General features: G+C 40.8%; 1 protein-coding gene across 1 annotated transcript in view; it reads right to left on the bottom strand.

Moving 5' to 3' along the window:
* Positions 1-1,412: 1,412 nt before the first annotated feature.
* The window catches only part of MTTP (microsomal triglyceride transfer protein), a 28,009-nt gene continuing 12,491 nt past the window's right edge, over positions 1,413-16,930 (bottom strand). The window contains exons 8-18 of the mRNA XM_009584129.1: positions 14,368-14,525; positions 13,298-13,466; positions 12,606-12,713; positions 11,445-11,657; positions 10,156-10,367; positions 9,420-9,517; positions 9,197-9,318; positions 8,184-8,411; positions 3,231-3,355; positions 2,730-2,900; positions 1,413-1,818 (exon numbers count right to left, since the gene is read on the bottom strand). Coding sequence (XP_009582424.1) covers positions 1,650-1,818; positions 2,730-2,900; positions 3,231-3,355; positions 8,184-8,411; positions 9,197-9,318; positions 9,420-9,517; positions 10,156-10,367; positions 11,445-11,657; positions 12,606-12,713; positions 13,298-13,466; positions 14,368-14,525 — 1,773 coding nt within the window. The 3' untranslated portion in view covers positions 1,413-1,649. The remainder of the gene's footprint in view (positions 1,819-2,729; positions 2,901-3,230; positions 3,356-8,183; positions 8,412-9,196; positions 9,319-9,419; positions 9,518-10,155; positions 10,368-11,444; positions 11,658-12,605; positions 12,714-13,297; positions 13,467-14,367; positions 14,526-16,930) is intronic.

Here is a 16,930-nt window from a genome sequence, read left to right as displayed (position 1 = left end):
AGATACCTCCGTCTCCTGACTAGAGGGGGAGCCCAGGACAAGTGGGTGTCCAACTTATGTTATTGGTTCCTATGTGGTGGTGAATTAAATGGTTCCTCTTGCCCCTATAACACCATTCCTTCCCCAACGAGAGGCTTTCCCAACCCAGAAGGTAATGGACAAGAACCCAAACTGAAAACAAAACAATTTTTTCACACTGTGTTTTTACCTGGTTTATTTATGCTTTGACTAGAAGTGTGTCAGCGTTTTCAGAAAACAAGCAGACTGTTTCATCCCATTGATAGTTTGATTTTTGCAGATTTCTGCACTCTTGTTTTTTTACAACACACAAGAATTCGGAATATTTTTTTATTCTTGTAATACATTTTTTTTCCATGACAATCTATGAGTTTTTCCTGCCGGTTTTGTTCTTTTTGAAAAACAATTGTTCCTGCCTTTTTATTTTACTTTTTTGTGACCAGCACTCACCCACCTTGCCCTACAAGAATTAAATCAGATGGATCGTGTCAGAGATCAGCTGAGCTGGGATGAGGTATTTTCTTTCTTAATATGCAATGCTGTTGTAAATATAAAACATTTTTTTTTTACACAGTTCCTGTGAAGACATTGCTTGAATGAACAAAAAAGGTCTAAGTAATTTTAATCGGAGGACTTGTATGAATAGTGATTACTTTTTTGTGTTGAAATATGAGCCTAACTTACCTAGAAGAAAATGTTCTGGCTCTGCATAGGCTTTGCTAGACTGTGCATTCAAAATGGATTTCTTTCAGGACCTTTTCCTTCATCATAGTTCAGAATTGCCTTAGTGGGTGCTCATTTTTTTAAATACACCTGCCTTGATTACACACAGGGACACAAATTTTCTGGAGGCAACCTTGAAGAGCAACCGGTGTTGGCTTAACTCTGCTTCTGGTGATAACTACAGAAATTATACCATTGATTTCAATGGGAACAGAATTAAGGCAACTTAAGTACTTCTGGAAATGTTACCCCACATTTCTGATCAATTGTACTTAACTATAGCAGTTAATAAAAAAACCCAAAAAGATAAATAATAATAATAATCAAGCTCTGACTGCTTAAAAAAAGGGAAAATCCTTTGAAATCATGTAAAATAAAACCTGCTTTTCTGTAAACAGGCAATACTGAGTAAGCAGGAATTCATGGTCCCATTTAGATGTTAATCATACTTGAATATTTGAATAAGGATTGGTCATAGGCCTAAAAGACCTAAATACTTTAAAATATATTCATAAATAATCATTCTTTATACATCATAATTGTTCTTAATGCATGTCAAAAACCTGGACTTCTGTATTCCCCAAGAAAGAAAAACGAGGGATTATTTTTGCTTTTGGCACAAAAAAGTAAAAATAAAGAACTAGCACCATCCTGAAAGGTGTGCATAGAATACTACCAAATTGGTCTTTATTTGCCTTAGCTTTTTTTTTTACAAAAATCTTAAATATAGGTTAATATGTAAACACTGTGCACGCACTGAGAGTTTGATCCTGGCCTGTTGAAATCAATGGCAAATTTCCCATTAACTGCAGTAGTGCAAGATCAAGCTCCAAGTTAGTACGGTACGTACAAGCCTAAGTCATTGAGGGAGCCATGGATTCAGGAAAGCAAATGCTCAGGTGCTCGTTTCAAAACCAGCTGCTGGAGGAATCAGACTTTGCGCCGAAAACCTTCCTACACATGTTGGAGTTTTCTTGATGGAGAGGGTATTCATTACCTGCCAACAGTTCTGCTTTCCCTCTCCTTGCAGTGTACCGTCTGCCAGATGGTAGACTTTCATACTTAGTCACATAATGCCTGTAAAGACACAACATGGCAGTCTGGCATTAGCAAATTTGTGCAAAATCTGTACCCTGTAGGTGAGGCTAGAGATAAACACTTTACGTACAGGCAAGATTACACTTCCACAATGTGTAGGTATAATCAGAAGATGTTTTAGTATCTGCAGAATAATAGATACTGTTTTCTTAGGATTTCCTGGAGATCCTCGAGTTCTTTAATTTCTCTCAGGCTTACCATCTTTTGGATCAGAAAAGCCTGAATGGAAATCTGGCACAGGCTCTGCAAATGTTATTGCCCTTAGGTCTTAGCAGATAGGGATTAGGACGGAGCAGTAAACCCAGCTTCTCACATGGCAATGCAATTACTACTCTTTGGCTACTGGAAAGCATCTTTACCTTATTGCACAGTTGTTTAGCTTTCAGGAAAGTTGGTGCCTTAATAAAATATGATAGAACATGATGGTAGCAAGAGCTTAACACACCAGGTACTTCTGTTGACACTAGTAAATAGCAGATGATGAAGAAAACTTTCCCTTTCAGCTAGTTTATGGCTATGCACTTCCTCTCTCAACAGTGTAATAGAGAACTGCTGCTGGCAAAATTTCAGATCACCATCAGAACTGATCGAACGCAAGAGGACCAGTGTCCTGCCACTTCAGTTAGTTTACTTGCAAAACTAAATTAGAATATTGGACTAAAGTGCATGTTCAGAGCAAGCTGTGATCTTCCTGAAAGTCAGGGGTGAGGGACAGGGAAGAATGAGTTAGCAGAGAGGTTGGTATGTGTAACAGCCTACGCTGCACCTGATTGTGTTAGGCTGAAATTTGGCCTCTGTTGTTAACCTCTCATGGCTGTGAACACCAAAAGTTCCAGATTCAGCAACTGGCTGGAAGGATGCCTCAGAAATTGTGTGCTCTTAGTTCTTACCTGAATGGAGACTCAACTCTGTCCATCTGCATACAGACTAAAAACGGGTACTGTGAAAACTGCACCGTGGAGATGAAGTCTAATGTCGTTTCTACTTCCAAAGTGGTTTCCATACCAGTTTTTACAAAGAGGGAATCCACCTCGGTGTTACCAGCTATAAACATGGCTACCCTGCAAATAAATTCAGGCATTACAATTAATTCAAAACAATTCTTAAGAAAGAGGAAATTAAAATGCAAACAGTACTGTTTTGCATAAATCTGCCCTCAAAGGAGCCTGTTCTTCAGGTAAAGGTACGTAAATTCAGATCAGACCAGTGGGAACTGGTATTACCCAGGTGGAAAGGAAACAAGAAGTACAAATATTCTCCCATGCACATAACTGTTACTTGATTTTAACTCATCTGCAAGGTCTTTTATATTTAAATTCTTCTCATTGGGACTACTGGGGCTCAGGAGCCTGAGCTCTCTACAGCTACAGCGCGTGCTAGGAGTATCTCACCGGTTCTTGACGTTGGTTTTGGATTCCCTGTACCACAGGCTGAACTCCATCCCTCCCGAGATGTCGATGGCCAGGCCGCCCAGGAACTCCGCACTGGCCCTCGGCCCGGACTGCAGCTGAATCTCCTAGAGCCATCAGAAAGCACAAGTAACCCCCTCGTTACTGACTGCAGACCTCAGTGGTTTCCTTACTCTCTTTTGTACTGTGATCACGCCACTTGTCATTTTGCAGGAACAAAAAGGAATAGAGGGCTTTTCTGAAGGGGTGGACAAAACACCCCTGATGTACCTCGCTCCCTAGAAAATGGGATGAAGCTAAGGTGAGGTGCCTTGCATCCTTCCCCTCTCCCCTGTGTGCCAGCTGGCATAATTTCTGCAAGGAGTATCACTGCAAGGAATATCATGGCCTCTGTCTCCAAGAGCTACCACGCAAGCCTCACAGAGGCTCTGCTGGCAGTCCAGCTAAGTCAGATTAAACTCCTCGCTGGAGCCCCAGCAATGGTGCAGTGCAGTGTGACTTCTTCAGCACACCCGAAGGCAGCCCCGTACTGGCAGTAGGATGCAAAGTGCTGCAACCAGTCGTGCAGTGTGTAGTGGCTCCAAACCCACCATATGGCAGGAATTATGTCCTCAGTGGCTGGGTGGCCAAACCCATAAGCTAATGCACTTAATTGCCACTGTGAATTTGCATTTAATGCATTTTCCATCAACCATCAAGTGTGCTCATGGCTTCTTGAAACCTCTACGGCTGGACTGGAAACGCATCACATGGAGTCTGTTTCGGAAGTGATAATATAGCTCAGGGTCATGGCAGCTCGTTACTTTTAAGTTTTGACACACAGCCAAGATTTTAAGGTTCACTCAGCTTGGCAATCTAACTCACTTTATATAGTTGTCCTGCTTCCCTAAGAACTAGTGGGTTAATTCACTGTTTTAAACGAACCACTAATTTGGGAAAAGTTTTTTTTGATCATGTCCCTCGCATACAGGACATTTCCTCCTCTCTCCCAGCTGGTTTTCTCCCACCTTCTGGGTTTCTGTGCCTGTGGTATTCTCAGTACCTGTAATGCTGCAGGCACCTGTAGGACGTGTGAATACCCTATTTCCTCCCCCTTTTTGATGTCCAGGCACCTTAAAAGTCTCTCTTCTCTTCTTAGCTATTCAGTAGCCCAGTAGTTTCAGCTAATGCTGTCCCAAGATTTAAGAAAGAAGCAAGCAGAGACAGTCTGGCTTCCTAATCCCTATAGCAAGGAGCAACATTTGGGGAGGTTTTTATTTCAGAGCATTAAAGTTTTCCTGCCATAATCGAGAACTTGGATAATTATGGTGGCTGTATATAGTTACTTCACCTTTTAGGGTAAATAAACAATCTCTGAAACAATCTCCTTGGCAGAACCAACTTGGCCGTCCGCTGCTGCTGAAGTGGGCTTGAGATTTAATGTAAGAATGCAGTGGGCTGGCTGTGGCTTATAAATCCGCCACACTCCCAGCAAGTGTGATTATTTTCACCCAAGTAAAAATCATGGGTTGGAATTGCGGTCTTTCTGAAATCAAAGGGGGTCTTTCTACTGACTGCAATGGGGTAAGGAATACTTTCCTTGTCGGTCTGTTTAGGTGTGGAGATATAGCTTGTTTTGCTTCATTTTACTTTGCCAGAATGTATATTGTTACCTCCTCGCTCATTAACAGCTATCCACCAATTCAGTCCCAATTAAAAGCAGAGACATGTACACACAACCAGAGGAGCAGATATTTTTAGATGCATTGTCAAATTGCACCTAATAATATTAAGGTAGGCTTGGTTTGCAATAGCTGCACAGTTTAAGGCTTTAAAGGCTACCTAGGATTAAGTCAGGTTTGTCACTGAAACCAGCAGAGAAGCTAAGGAGCACTTGTCTTGTGTTTTACTAGCTCATCTATTTCCTTATTTAGAGCTCAGTCCTGTCCTTTGCCTCATGTGCAAATCCAACCCAGGCTGATGGGAGGTGTAAATCACAGGGACCCAGCCTCCTCAGGAGCAGTATTTTCCCTTCCCTTTCTATTTTAAGCTTTGTATGTCATTTGCAGTGGAAAATGTGATCCGAAAGATCAGAATTGGTAGTTTGTTACTGTTTAAAATGCTGAAACGTGCTATGTTTCAGTAAAAAAAAGTTTCTTTATGTACTGTACTGACAGTTCTACTGTAATGCAATGCAGAGACGGCTGAAACAGGCACTTCTTTGGGAACTGGCTATCTTCCACTGGGGTCTGGCTTTCAAATGGTTTCTCTGAACTATTAATACAGTATTTAATTTCTCTGTGCTTCTGGCAGGTGTGTTGCCTAGGAGAAATATTAACACTACTGAACTTCAGTGCAGGTGACTTAGGAGTCTCAAAAACAGTTTTATGAGAGCTGTTTATTTCATAAAGGGAATTATAACTTCTGGATGGTTATTTTTAGTCCTCAAACAACACTGTGAGAACTGGCAATGGCTGTAAAATACACTCTGATTTCAGTTTGTGGAATTATGTGAGAAAAGATGTTACAGCTGGTGGGCAGGAGTGTAAGCTTTTGAAGCAATATTATTAACTTGGAAATCACCTCTCCAAAATGTGCCTACTGTGATTACTGCAATTGTAAAGTTAATGAAAGGAAGCTGTTTTCGGGGGGAGGGGGATGGGGGGTTATTTGGTAGATTTGACAGCACTTTGAGTAGAACTCAGTTTGGTCTTTCTGTGCAAAATAATCCTTATAAACAGCAACAGGGAGCAGAACTTTTCTAATATTTAAAAATCTCTTTTCTCAAGATCAGGCTGCACCAATGCAAAAATTGCAACCCAAATATTACATAAGTTCTTTTCTGACAATTCAATTGCCCTATTTTTAAGTTCCAGTCTTGGCTTCCAAGCCATCCTTTTGATGTTTGATCTCAGCTGCGCTGTCTGTATCTTATGTTTGTTTTCTGCCTGTTCTGAAATCACTTAGTGGCCAGCTGTGGCACATGGAGTTTTGGTATCATAGAATGAGCACTGTTTCCCATGCCTGGTTTTCTTCTTTGAAAGAAGACAAATCCACGTTTGTCTTGGCGTCTACAGTATGACTTTGTAAGGGGGCTTATGTTCTGGGCAAGCTCTGTCCATGCTGGCCAGGGAAAGTGGAGGTAGTACTCAACTATCAGGCAGCTAGATTAATTATGGCTCTCTTGCACTGTTTTTCCTCAGTTCCAGTGTTACACCATTCACACTTCCATTCTGACAGTGTTTCCTGGTACAGTTGTAATCACAGTTCAAGAACCTGACAGGTGAAAGCATTTCTAATGAAGCTTAGCTGCGTTATGTGGAAGTGCCCAAACTGTGTTGATGTTGCTGTTGACCTGGAATGTAGCTGTAAAACCATTCTTAGAAAGATGTGCTGTGTTTAAAACACAGCTCAGCCTGAAGCTGTGTTCAACAGTGCTTTAAACAATTTTTGTCTTTGTGGGGTGTAGAGGTAAGAACAAGTGCCTTTTTGGTTGTGAACACACACTTTTTGTTGTGTCTACTGATGAGTCCTGAAGAGCTTAGGCAGATTGCAACTGTGCTAGTGGCAGCCCAAGAGAGAAAGCAGGGTGGGATCCCATCTCATCACACTGCTGCCCAGGCTTCCAGAGAGTCAGTGACTGACCGAAAATGTTACACCCTGATATTGTTAAAAATGGCACACAGTCCCAGCCCTGGTGTGCCCCTGACTTTTGTGAGGTTCTCCAAAGACGAGGAGTGGAGAATCTGCTGGCTGGCAGAGCTCTCGGGGTGCCTGGCCAGCTGATTCAGCTAGGGTATGTATGGAGCTTGGTGCACGCACAGCAGTTGGAAATATTTAGTTCTGTAAACACCACGCTGGTATGCTCAGGACTGGACATGATTATCTTTCTCACCTCTGCAGTCTGTTTGTTAAATAGGTCATGGTAAAGTTTTTGCCCATAATCTGCGTGGGAACTGTAAAGCATTGTTGGAATGAGCTTTTGTTTGCCAATTTGTGCACTACATGGGAAGCCCTAGACTTATAATATTTTTATAAAGGGACTGAGCTGGGTTCAGGATGGGGACAGCTGTCATTTACAGGGGGTGTTTCTGTGTAATTTTGATCAGAGTGGATTTTCTCATCGTCTGCTTTTGGAATTTTCTTTTGCCAAGAATTAAAGGGGAAAAGCAAAAAGTAAAGTTTGAGCCTGCAGATGTTTCATGAGCTGAGTGCTGCTGTTAAATCCACAAGTTCTAAGGAGATCCCTGCTTGGGGAGAACAAAAACATCAAACCAAATGCTGGCCCTGCACTTTCAGAGAGATGTCTAGATTTTTAGCCTTCCAATAACACATTACGTAGCCAGTTATATTTGTATTTGAGTCTATATTTAGGCATAAAATTAACAGACCATTTGGGGTGATAGTTGCATAAAAACTGTGTAATCCTTATTTTAATTCTGGTTTTGCCTAGCAATAAGCATTTGAAATTTGGACCTCTTAGCATTGTTCTTTGAAAGTTCTGGGAAAGTTTGAGTACCAGATTCATTCATTCCATACCTGACAGTTATTGCCTAATTGGATGTAACATCTCTGGACAACTTTTGAAGAGGAAAACTTAGGTGGTCACATGGGACAATACTGTATTACAAAAAACTGTGGGAGGGGAGGCCATAGCTGATAGCAATATGAGTTTCTACAGGAAACTCAGTTGGATTTGCTTTTATTCACTGTTACTTTGTTTTGTAGAATGATATGTGTTCTCACCTGTGTTCTAGATTGCTTTTCATGTAATTTCATTCTGTTAATACCTGTGACTTTTCTATTGCTCCCATAATAAAAGAAGCCTATGTAACATTGGTCAGGTTTATCAGCACTGAAAAGAGAGAAAATAAGATGTCCTACAATAATGGTGTGGGGGAGAGAGCATGTGTGCTTAAGAGACAGAAAAAGAAGCAAACAGTGTGCTATTAGTACCTGTGAGTAATCTGTCAGGAGGATAAGTCCTTTCACCACGTTCATAGGATCTCCAGTTGCTGAGAGCATTTTAGACATTAAATCACCGTACCCTTGGAAAAATGTAACTGGTCTGAGTTGGACATCAAACAGAACGGCTGACATGCCAGCAAAGGAGTCCAGGTTTTCCTCGCCTTCATCAGGGGTTGCAGCTATTATGGACTCTAGACCTTGAGCTTCAATCACCACCTAAGAAGCAACAGTGATACAGAATCAATAAAAAAACTCTGCCTGCCCCAGGCTGTTAACAACCCTACACATTTTCTTAATGTCTAAGAGCCTAACTCTAATTTATGAAGTTGTAGGTGAAAAAGTATGAGGTTAAGACTTAAGGGAACTAGGTAGAGCAGCTAGAAAAATGGAAAATAAAATAATCTCACAGCATGTTTTTTCCCTTTAGATGCAGGCAGAATTTACCCACATGCAGCTCACAATCCCAAGCCTCCTTTTCTTTCAAACAGATTTTCCTGTATTCATATGACTATTTTGCACAGACATTTGGGAAGAAAACCCGAGGATGTTCCACTGCGCAATTTTTGTCCTGCAGAAATTTAGGAGGATTATAATATTGAAGGTAGTTGCCAACATTAAGAAAAGGCCAAAAAGAGGCATCTCATTTAAATCTCTCTGATTCATACATTTGATCTACTCCTTGTATTTCCATTCTATGTTATATCCGAAACAAGGACTTGATTTTACAAACTCGCAGGGCTTTTACTGATTACATCAGATAAACAGTATAGGCTTTAACCCGAGACAGAACTTGATATATGATACAGAACAAAACACCTGTCTTTTGGTTAGGGCAAACATGTGCCTCATTGACTGTTGTGGTTTCTTTTTCCCCTGTTATTGGCTTGTTCTCTGCCCCATGCAGCAAACTTTATGGTCTTAAGCATTAGCTGAATTGATTTAGAAGCTGTAAGAAGAGGACCACATACTGGCTTAATTTTTATGTGCGGTGTGGCAGTTACCTGGATGGCATGAAGTTCAGCATTTCTATCGAAAATATGGATGTTCACGTTACTTCTCCTTAAAATGCCAGAGCCTGAATAGAGGATGTCAAGGCTGTATGTGGATGATACATCGGGACCACCTTAATTAAAAAAGAAAGAAAGTACCTGTGACTAAACTAGTGGATTAATCAAATGTTTGGGAATACAAACAGGGCTAAAAGGCAGTTTCATGGCTACATACGTGTAATATAGCCAGAGTAGGCAGAGGAAGAGCCCATCTTGGAGAAGCGATCATAGTTATGAGCACGCATGTCCTTCAGAACTTGCCGAACAGTTTTGCTGTGGTATTTCAAAACAAACAAACAGACAAAAACACGGAGACACAAAAATTATATGGTACCAAATGTATTACTCTTCTGTAGAAATATCAAATTTGAGAGGGGGTGAATTTCCCAGTAGGAAAGAGGGTCTTCAAAACCCTCACATTTTCCCACTAAAAATCTGCCCTAACCCAGAGTCTCTTTTCCAATTTCAGCTACTCCCTGCAGTCAGAGGTAGAAAAGCAAGCAAAGGTCTTGCTTGAAAATTAATGGTGTTGAAAACAAGAGATATTTTGATTATTTTCATTCTAGTGCTGTGATATTTAAAATTTTTCTGGTTCATTTGTTCTTAAAATATAAAAGCAAGGGCCCCACTGAGAGAATTAAGACCAACAGATGACATTTCTTACAGTAATGCAAGTTAGATGTCTAATTCTTATTTATACCTCTGAAAATGTGAATAGCTATTAAATGAATGTCATTGAAATGCAGAGATTTATTCTGAAATATCAATACTTAAAAGTGACATAAAAATCAGGCATCCTTTTATACTCTTCTTAAATTTTACAGTAGTAATTCATGAGAAGCTGTGTGTTCTTTAGGTTTCTGCAAAGAAGTAAGGATGAGCTGTATTTATTTGTACTGAACTTAATGTACCTTGCAGGCATTTCAAATTGAAGTATATCTTGGATCATGCTGAGCATGTACTTGTTCATTTCCAGAGGCAGCTCACCAATGGAGAGCAGGATGTTTTTCACTTCCATGTAGGATGGGTTACTGTTTAAGATGATAGCAGCTGCAGTGGTTCGCACTGTCTTTTCGTGGACTTTACGATTCTGGTGGTATATCCTGTTCATTGTTTCTTTCACCTGGTCAGGAAACAGATTATTCAGTCAGTGCTCACACAGATGACTGGGCGAAGTACAGATTGGAATCTCATTTATAATATCAGCTTAAGCTAGCTCCATAGCTAAGGCTAATACATAAGGATATTTTTTCAGCACACTGTTTTTCGTGGTCCTTTTGGAATGTACGAAATGTGTATAGCTCAGTGACCACATGGGCAAGTGGGGCATCTGTTAAGTTCTCTCAGCCACAGTCCAAATACAGCTTCCTCACTGATTTTCACAGCGGGGCTGTAAAGAAGTAGGAGCACTAAGATCAAAATACTGTGGCAGTGGTAACATCAAGAGAGAGATTTCCTTGACTGTTAAGGGAATATGTACTTTAAAAAAATGAAGAATCTTACAATTTTAATTTTCTAGATAGTGCCTGTGGTGGCCTCATGTCTCTGAGAAAGTTGTGACGCATCTTTGTTACAGATAAGTCCCTGGAGAGCCATTTAGCCCCACTAAATGACAGAACGGCCTCTGGCATGTTCATTGCGGAGCAGCACCCTGACAACATCAGTCACAGCTGCCAGTGGTAGGTATGAAATGGGATGCAGGGTAACGCAGCAGAGGCAGGACCTCATGTTCCGCTATTTTGTATGTCTTCTCTTGCTCTTGGAGGCTGCAAGGTAAGATGCAGCTATTTTGTCCTTCTCTTACTTCATGCATTCTCCCTGGCTATGTGAAAGCACAAGAAAGAACAGGGGTTACGCAGGTGCCCAAGTGTTCCTAATGTCTCCTGAACATGACAGAGAAGGCGGTGCTCTTGCGAAGGGAGCCCAGTTTTCCCTGCAGACTGCCTGCCTGCCACCTTCGATGTGACTCTGGAGCCAAAGGCTGACTAGCGCTGGCAGACTGAAAGCTGGGATTTGGCAAGCAAGAACGTATAGTTTTCTGGATGGAACTGAAGTGTGTATAATAACTTTCTGGAGGTAAAAAAAACATACGTGGGGCATCTTTAAAAAGAGTGGGACTGACAAATGAACTCTGTTAATTTATACTTTATGTTTAATACAGTCTCTTGCACTTCTTTTCTTGGGCAGTATATTTTCTTACCTCTTTGGTGAGAAAAGAAGGATCATATCTCTGTAAGGCAGTGGTAGCAACATTGCTGATGGGCCCTTCTTCTGACTCGGCGTACTTCAGAAGCAGTGGAATTGCTTCGGGAAGGAGTGCGTTCTTCAGTGCCAGCAGGTACATCCTCACATTGTCATCTTTCTTAGCCTTCTCCAGTCTATTTAGAATCAGCCTTTTGGCTTCCACAACAGCCTAAAGAAAATCAACAGCATGTTTAAATGGTGATCATAAACCTACCTTTTTCCCTTGCAGAAGTAGGAGGGGCAGGGCTGAGTTCTAGCATGTTTTTGTTTCAAAGCATCATTGCACAGGGTTAGCAAAGGTATCATTTGTCAACTGTAGGTCGATGGCTTCCTTCAAGCATAACCAAAGTGGCCATATCCACAGTGACACCTGGTCCATAGATTTATCATTTGCTAGCTGCTCCTGCCCTGATTCAGGGACTTCACAGGTCTTACTTGTGGGGCCAACATGACCCCACAAAAAAAGATAAGGGAAAGTGTTCTTTAGTGCTTCATAACATAATGTTATAAGCTTGGCAATTAACAGGGGAAGGAAAAAGGGATTCCTAAGGGCCATTCAGGTGCTCTGTATATTTTCAGCAGTGTGTTGCAATCTCAAACAGCACAGATCCAGCGGGCTGCAGTGCCTTGTCTGATCATCCTCATCCAGCCTTCTTCCTCGGTTGTTCTATGCATGTTTGGGGCAGAGTTGAGTACTTGAACCAATGAATGTTCTTCACAGAGCTGAAGTAACCTAAGGTGATTGCAGATATTAAATAGATCCTGAGTTCACCAGTGTTTCTCTGAGCACATGCGAAGCTTTTGGACAAGGGAGCAAAAGTATTGCTTCTGCTGACAGACTAGGCAGTGAGAAAATGTTCTGTCAAACAAGGCCAAACCGGGACAAATCCACAGAAAAGGGAAGAGACCAGATTAAAGCCTAAAGCTGACAAAGTAGATGTCATTATTAAAAAAAAAAAAATCCTCTCTCAATCAAACGTAAGAGTTTATGGGCTTAATTTAAAACAGGGGGGAATATGCTTCCCATGTCTCTCATGCTCTCCCAGTAACATCAGCAGGGATCATTCATGTGTGTTGCAGACCAGAATTTGGCCAGCAGCGAACAGCAGATACTCACTGGAAGCTTGCAGCCTTCTCTGTCACACAGCTTTCTGATGAGCGCTCCCATGACAATGACAAGAGTTTCTCTGATTTCTTCATTCGCAATATCACCCTTGAACTTAGCCTGTTATGCAAAAGCAATCTTGTTAGTGTCTCTGTCTAAATATGATGAACCACAGTCTGTAGTGGGCTGAATACCCTCCCTCATTTCCTGTGAACATTAGTGCAATGCAAAGGCAGTGATGACCACGACGGCCTGGGCTCAGGCTAAGCAGAGCACTGCTCTATTATTACATATAATAGCTGAGTGCCATTTTCCCCTTGAGTTACATTCAGTGTCTCAAATAGTAGATTCATTTTGAAGCTGTGTTTAAATTAAAAAAAAAAGACTATTAAATGGTTACAGGACTTTGATAAAGCAACAATCAAACAACCCTCAAATTGTTTTGCTAACATTCAGAATTATGTTTGTTTTCCAAGTAGTAGATATTGATAATATTTTACAAAGTAAATAGACTTTCAGTCTGGACCTATGAATTTTTGTTGTTTTCAGGCTATATGCTAGTGGCGCATTTAAAGGAAACCCTGGAAGGGATAAAGAAAGGAAAATTGGAAACAGCAACAGTTGTTTCCTCTTCCCTTCCCCTTTGACAGGAATGAGGCTCAAGAGTATTAACTCTGTTGTATTTGTTTTGTCCTTTGACTTACAGTTAAAGATTTCAGGAGCATTTCACTGGGGTGAGAAGCAAATCCACAGGCATACAGGAATCGTTCCTGCATGGCAGAAGTGCTTGCATCCTTAAAGTCAAGAAACTCCAGTATGGCCTCCAGGGATGCTGGGGTCTGAGCAGAGGTTACAGCATCCACTACCTGTGGACTACAAAGAAGTGGAAATGAACATATCATTGTAATGAGCTAGAAAATACTGAAAAGACTTTTCATATAGAAAGACTTTGCATATAGAAAGAAAGAAGCTAATGTGCTTAAAGATCTCTGCATTGCAGGCAAAAGACAGAAATTTTTACTCTTGTTGGAAAAAAACGTGTGCCTGAATTCTTCTGCCTCAAAATGGTAGATGAACTCCAGAAATTATTCATATCCATGGATAATAATATTTGAATTTGTGCAAATACAGGATCAAAAAGGTATTAAAAAACCAGAACTATGCAGAGTGTCTTAAAGTTTACAGGACATGGTTCTAAATGGAAAAAAGCGTTTTATTTCTACATACAATGGCAACTAGAGAACAGGCTTCTACGCTACCTGAGTTGCTCTCAGGTTTATCTCTATTGTTAACAACTGCTATAATTTGTTTGAAAGATCCTGACTGTATGGTGGGATTTGGAAATGCTTTCCAACTCCCAAGTCTAGGTGCACATGCTGTTCATACCCAAACTCTAATATTAGGACAATATCCCGGGATGAACCATCCCCTTCTTTGCTGTATTTCCATCTGAAGGAAAATGGGCAACTCAAGAACAAGTTACAGTGTGTTTCAAAACAAGCAATCGGGATGAGAACCTTTGGTTAAGCTACAAAGCACGTTTGCCTTGCATTGCAGATACAGTCTTGGTGGCTGAACAGTGTGCTGCAAATGTATTATACTACAAAAACAAACACAGCTTTAAAAAAAAAATCCTTTTCCTGTAGATAGTACTGAATACTGGTTTTGCATTGCTAGGACATCACAAGTAGAACTAAATCTGTTCGCATGCAATGTGCCCTTCTGTAGTTTTAAGTAACTCAAACCTTTTGAAAGCTTATTCATGATGACTTACAGGAGTTCTTTATTTTCACTTCTAATAATCTGCAGTATCTCCTCTTTCGTAGCTTTTCTGACGTTCTGAATGAAGGACAAAAAGCTTCTTGCTGCTTCAACTTTGGAAAGTTTTTCAGGATACATATGTTCTCTGATGCTCTGCCAATGTTCAGAAAGCTGTAAAATAATTCACATTATGTCAAATCTCTCAGATTGTGGTTTCAGTTCTCAAAATCAGACTTACTAAATGCAGATATGTGGGCCCGTTATTGCTCAAATTATCTGAAATCCAATAGATTGCTGATTCTTTAGCTAAGTATTATTTAATTTATGATATCCCAGCACAAATACCTTTGAAACATTTCTATAGCTGTCTCTCTTCCAGCACTTTAGCATTTTCTTAATAATGTACAACCTTAAAAGCAATCTATTTTGGAACAAAACATCATTATTTAGACTGTAACTGGAATAAGGTGAATTCTCTCTCTTGCAAATTTACTGCGCTTTCTGCTGAATGCAGTGTTTGCCTTCTGTTCCCATTTTCTCCTAAGTAATTTTTTTTTTAAGTGGAAGATGCACAATCCTCAGTTTACAAGTTAATAATATTTTCTTAGAAGATGGTAGCTTTATAACTGGTTTGTGTGGAACGGGAGTAAATGTCCCATAAGTAATTCCCATTCCTTATTCATAAACCTGCATAAGATAGGGAGGGATTTGTGGTTATTGTACAAAATGATAGGTAAGATGGTATTAGAACAGGTATTGGCTTCTTCATATGTTGTTGCTGTATTTTGACCTGAATGAGCCAATATGGTACCAAAGCACCTATATCTGTCCTTCCAGATACACTCCCATAAGAAACTGGTGCAGGTATTTTGACCTTTCCTCTCTCACTTGCCTTTGCCTCTGTTATCTCAAATTATCGAGAACATTCTTTGGTGAAAACACAGCTGTTCTTCGTAGCAGTGTTTACTGCAGTTTTCCTGAGTGGGAAATAACACTAGCACCCATTTGACCTTTGCTAAAATACTTCCCTTCTTCATGGGTTTTGTATTAGGCAATAACACTTGAACCTGCCGGCAAATAGAAGTGTTATCCAGCAGTACAGAGTGCAACTTCCATCAACTGTAACAAACAGTAATTAGGCAACAATGATTGAGACATAGGCTATTTCCCGGGGATAAATGATCAGCTGGGAGGAGCTCATGTTCTGAGGCACAGATGGGTCTGTTAACCTCAACTGGTGATTGTGCTTAGCACCAAGGTCAATGTGGCTATTATAAGCTCAAATTGGATAAACATACGGGGCACTTTCTATTCCCCCTGTTGAAGTTGCACCATAGCCCAGCAAAAAATCTCTAACTTCATTAGTCCTGTATTTTCTCCTGTGCAGAGCCCAGCTGTGAGGGCTGCTCTTAGTCAGCTTAGCCCATACCTTAGAGATGAGCAAGGTGGGAGATGCGAGCTGGAGCCATCTCAAGCAAAAGAATGTGGAGAGCAAGTCTTCCTCTTTGGGGGGGTGCTCTAACCATTCAACTGCTACAAGGAGCAGCTGCCATCTCCTGCAGTGACCATGACTTTAAAAAACAGCATTCACAGTTGACTTTTGTGAGGGACCTCATTCTCCTGATGTGAATGTCAGGCAGTTTGCATTGAATACCTCAAGGATTCAGGCACAGATGCGTGCACTTCCACATGGCAACTCAGCCAACATTGGACACGAATTTCTGTCTCTCTGACAGACAGATCAGACCAGAGCTCTTGTGGGCACTCTAGGAAAATTCAAGCCAAACCAAGAGGTCCTAAACTGAGCAGGAGTTGGGTTTGAATGTCAGTGCCTGATGGCTGTTTTACCAACCTACAAAGGTTGCCTCAGAAGACAGAACAAAACCACCTCAATTTCAGAAGGGGCAAGCATCTATTCCTGTAGGAACCATGAGCATAAAAAAAAATGTAAGAACCATGAGCTCTTCTGAAAACAGCATGCTTTATGATGTCTAAACACAGAAATCTAGGCCTAAAATTAAATGTAAATGTTGGCCATAACCTCACAGAAGCTAGTGCTGCCATCTGTGAAGTGGGGGTACCAATGGTTATTTTACCAAATTCATTAAAGATAGACATAAGACCTGTTACGATTTAAAAAGGGTTTTGAAAACGTAAAACTGTAGGGCATACCATGTCAGCGTGGCATTAATGTATACTATGATATATAAGTACCAAATGTTATGTTGCTGCTTTGGATACAGTGTTCTGTTTATAGACCCCATCTTTTCATAGCAGTTACTGTAAAATACAGCGAGAAAGCAGGACTTCATTCTCGTCGTGCCATTAGGTTTATAATGACATAGCTCAGTCCCCAGGCAGTGCTCTGGAATTATACCCTATGTTTGTTATCTTGGTCTGGAAATTATCTGTATAACTATTATGACAAACTCGGTTCCAAGTGACAAATTGGTCAGCACAAACCCCGATGGGCAGAGTCAGGGAAAAAGCACCTGTCCCTGATCTGTTTAAGATCCCTTGATGCTCCCTGCTCAGAACTGCTCCAGCACGCATGCAGCATCATTCCTATTTCATTT

This window comes from Fulmarus glacialis, unplaced genomic scaffold (genome assembly GCF_000690835.1).
Source record: "Fulmarus glacialis isolate BGI_N327 unplaced genomic scaffold, ASM69083v1 scaffold10068, whole genome shotgun sequence".
Classification (NCBI taxonomy): Eukaryota; Metazoa; Chordata; class Aves; order Procellariiformes; family Procellariidae; genus Fulmarus; species Fulmarus glacialis.
This window is presented reverse-complemented; position numbering and strand designations above follow the sequence as displayed.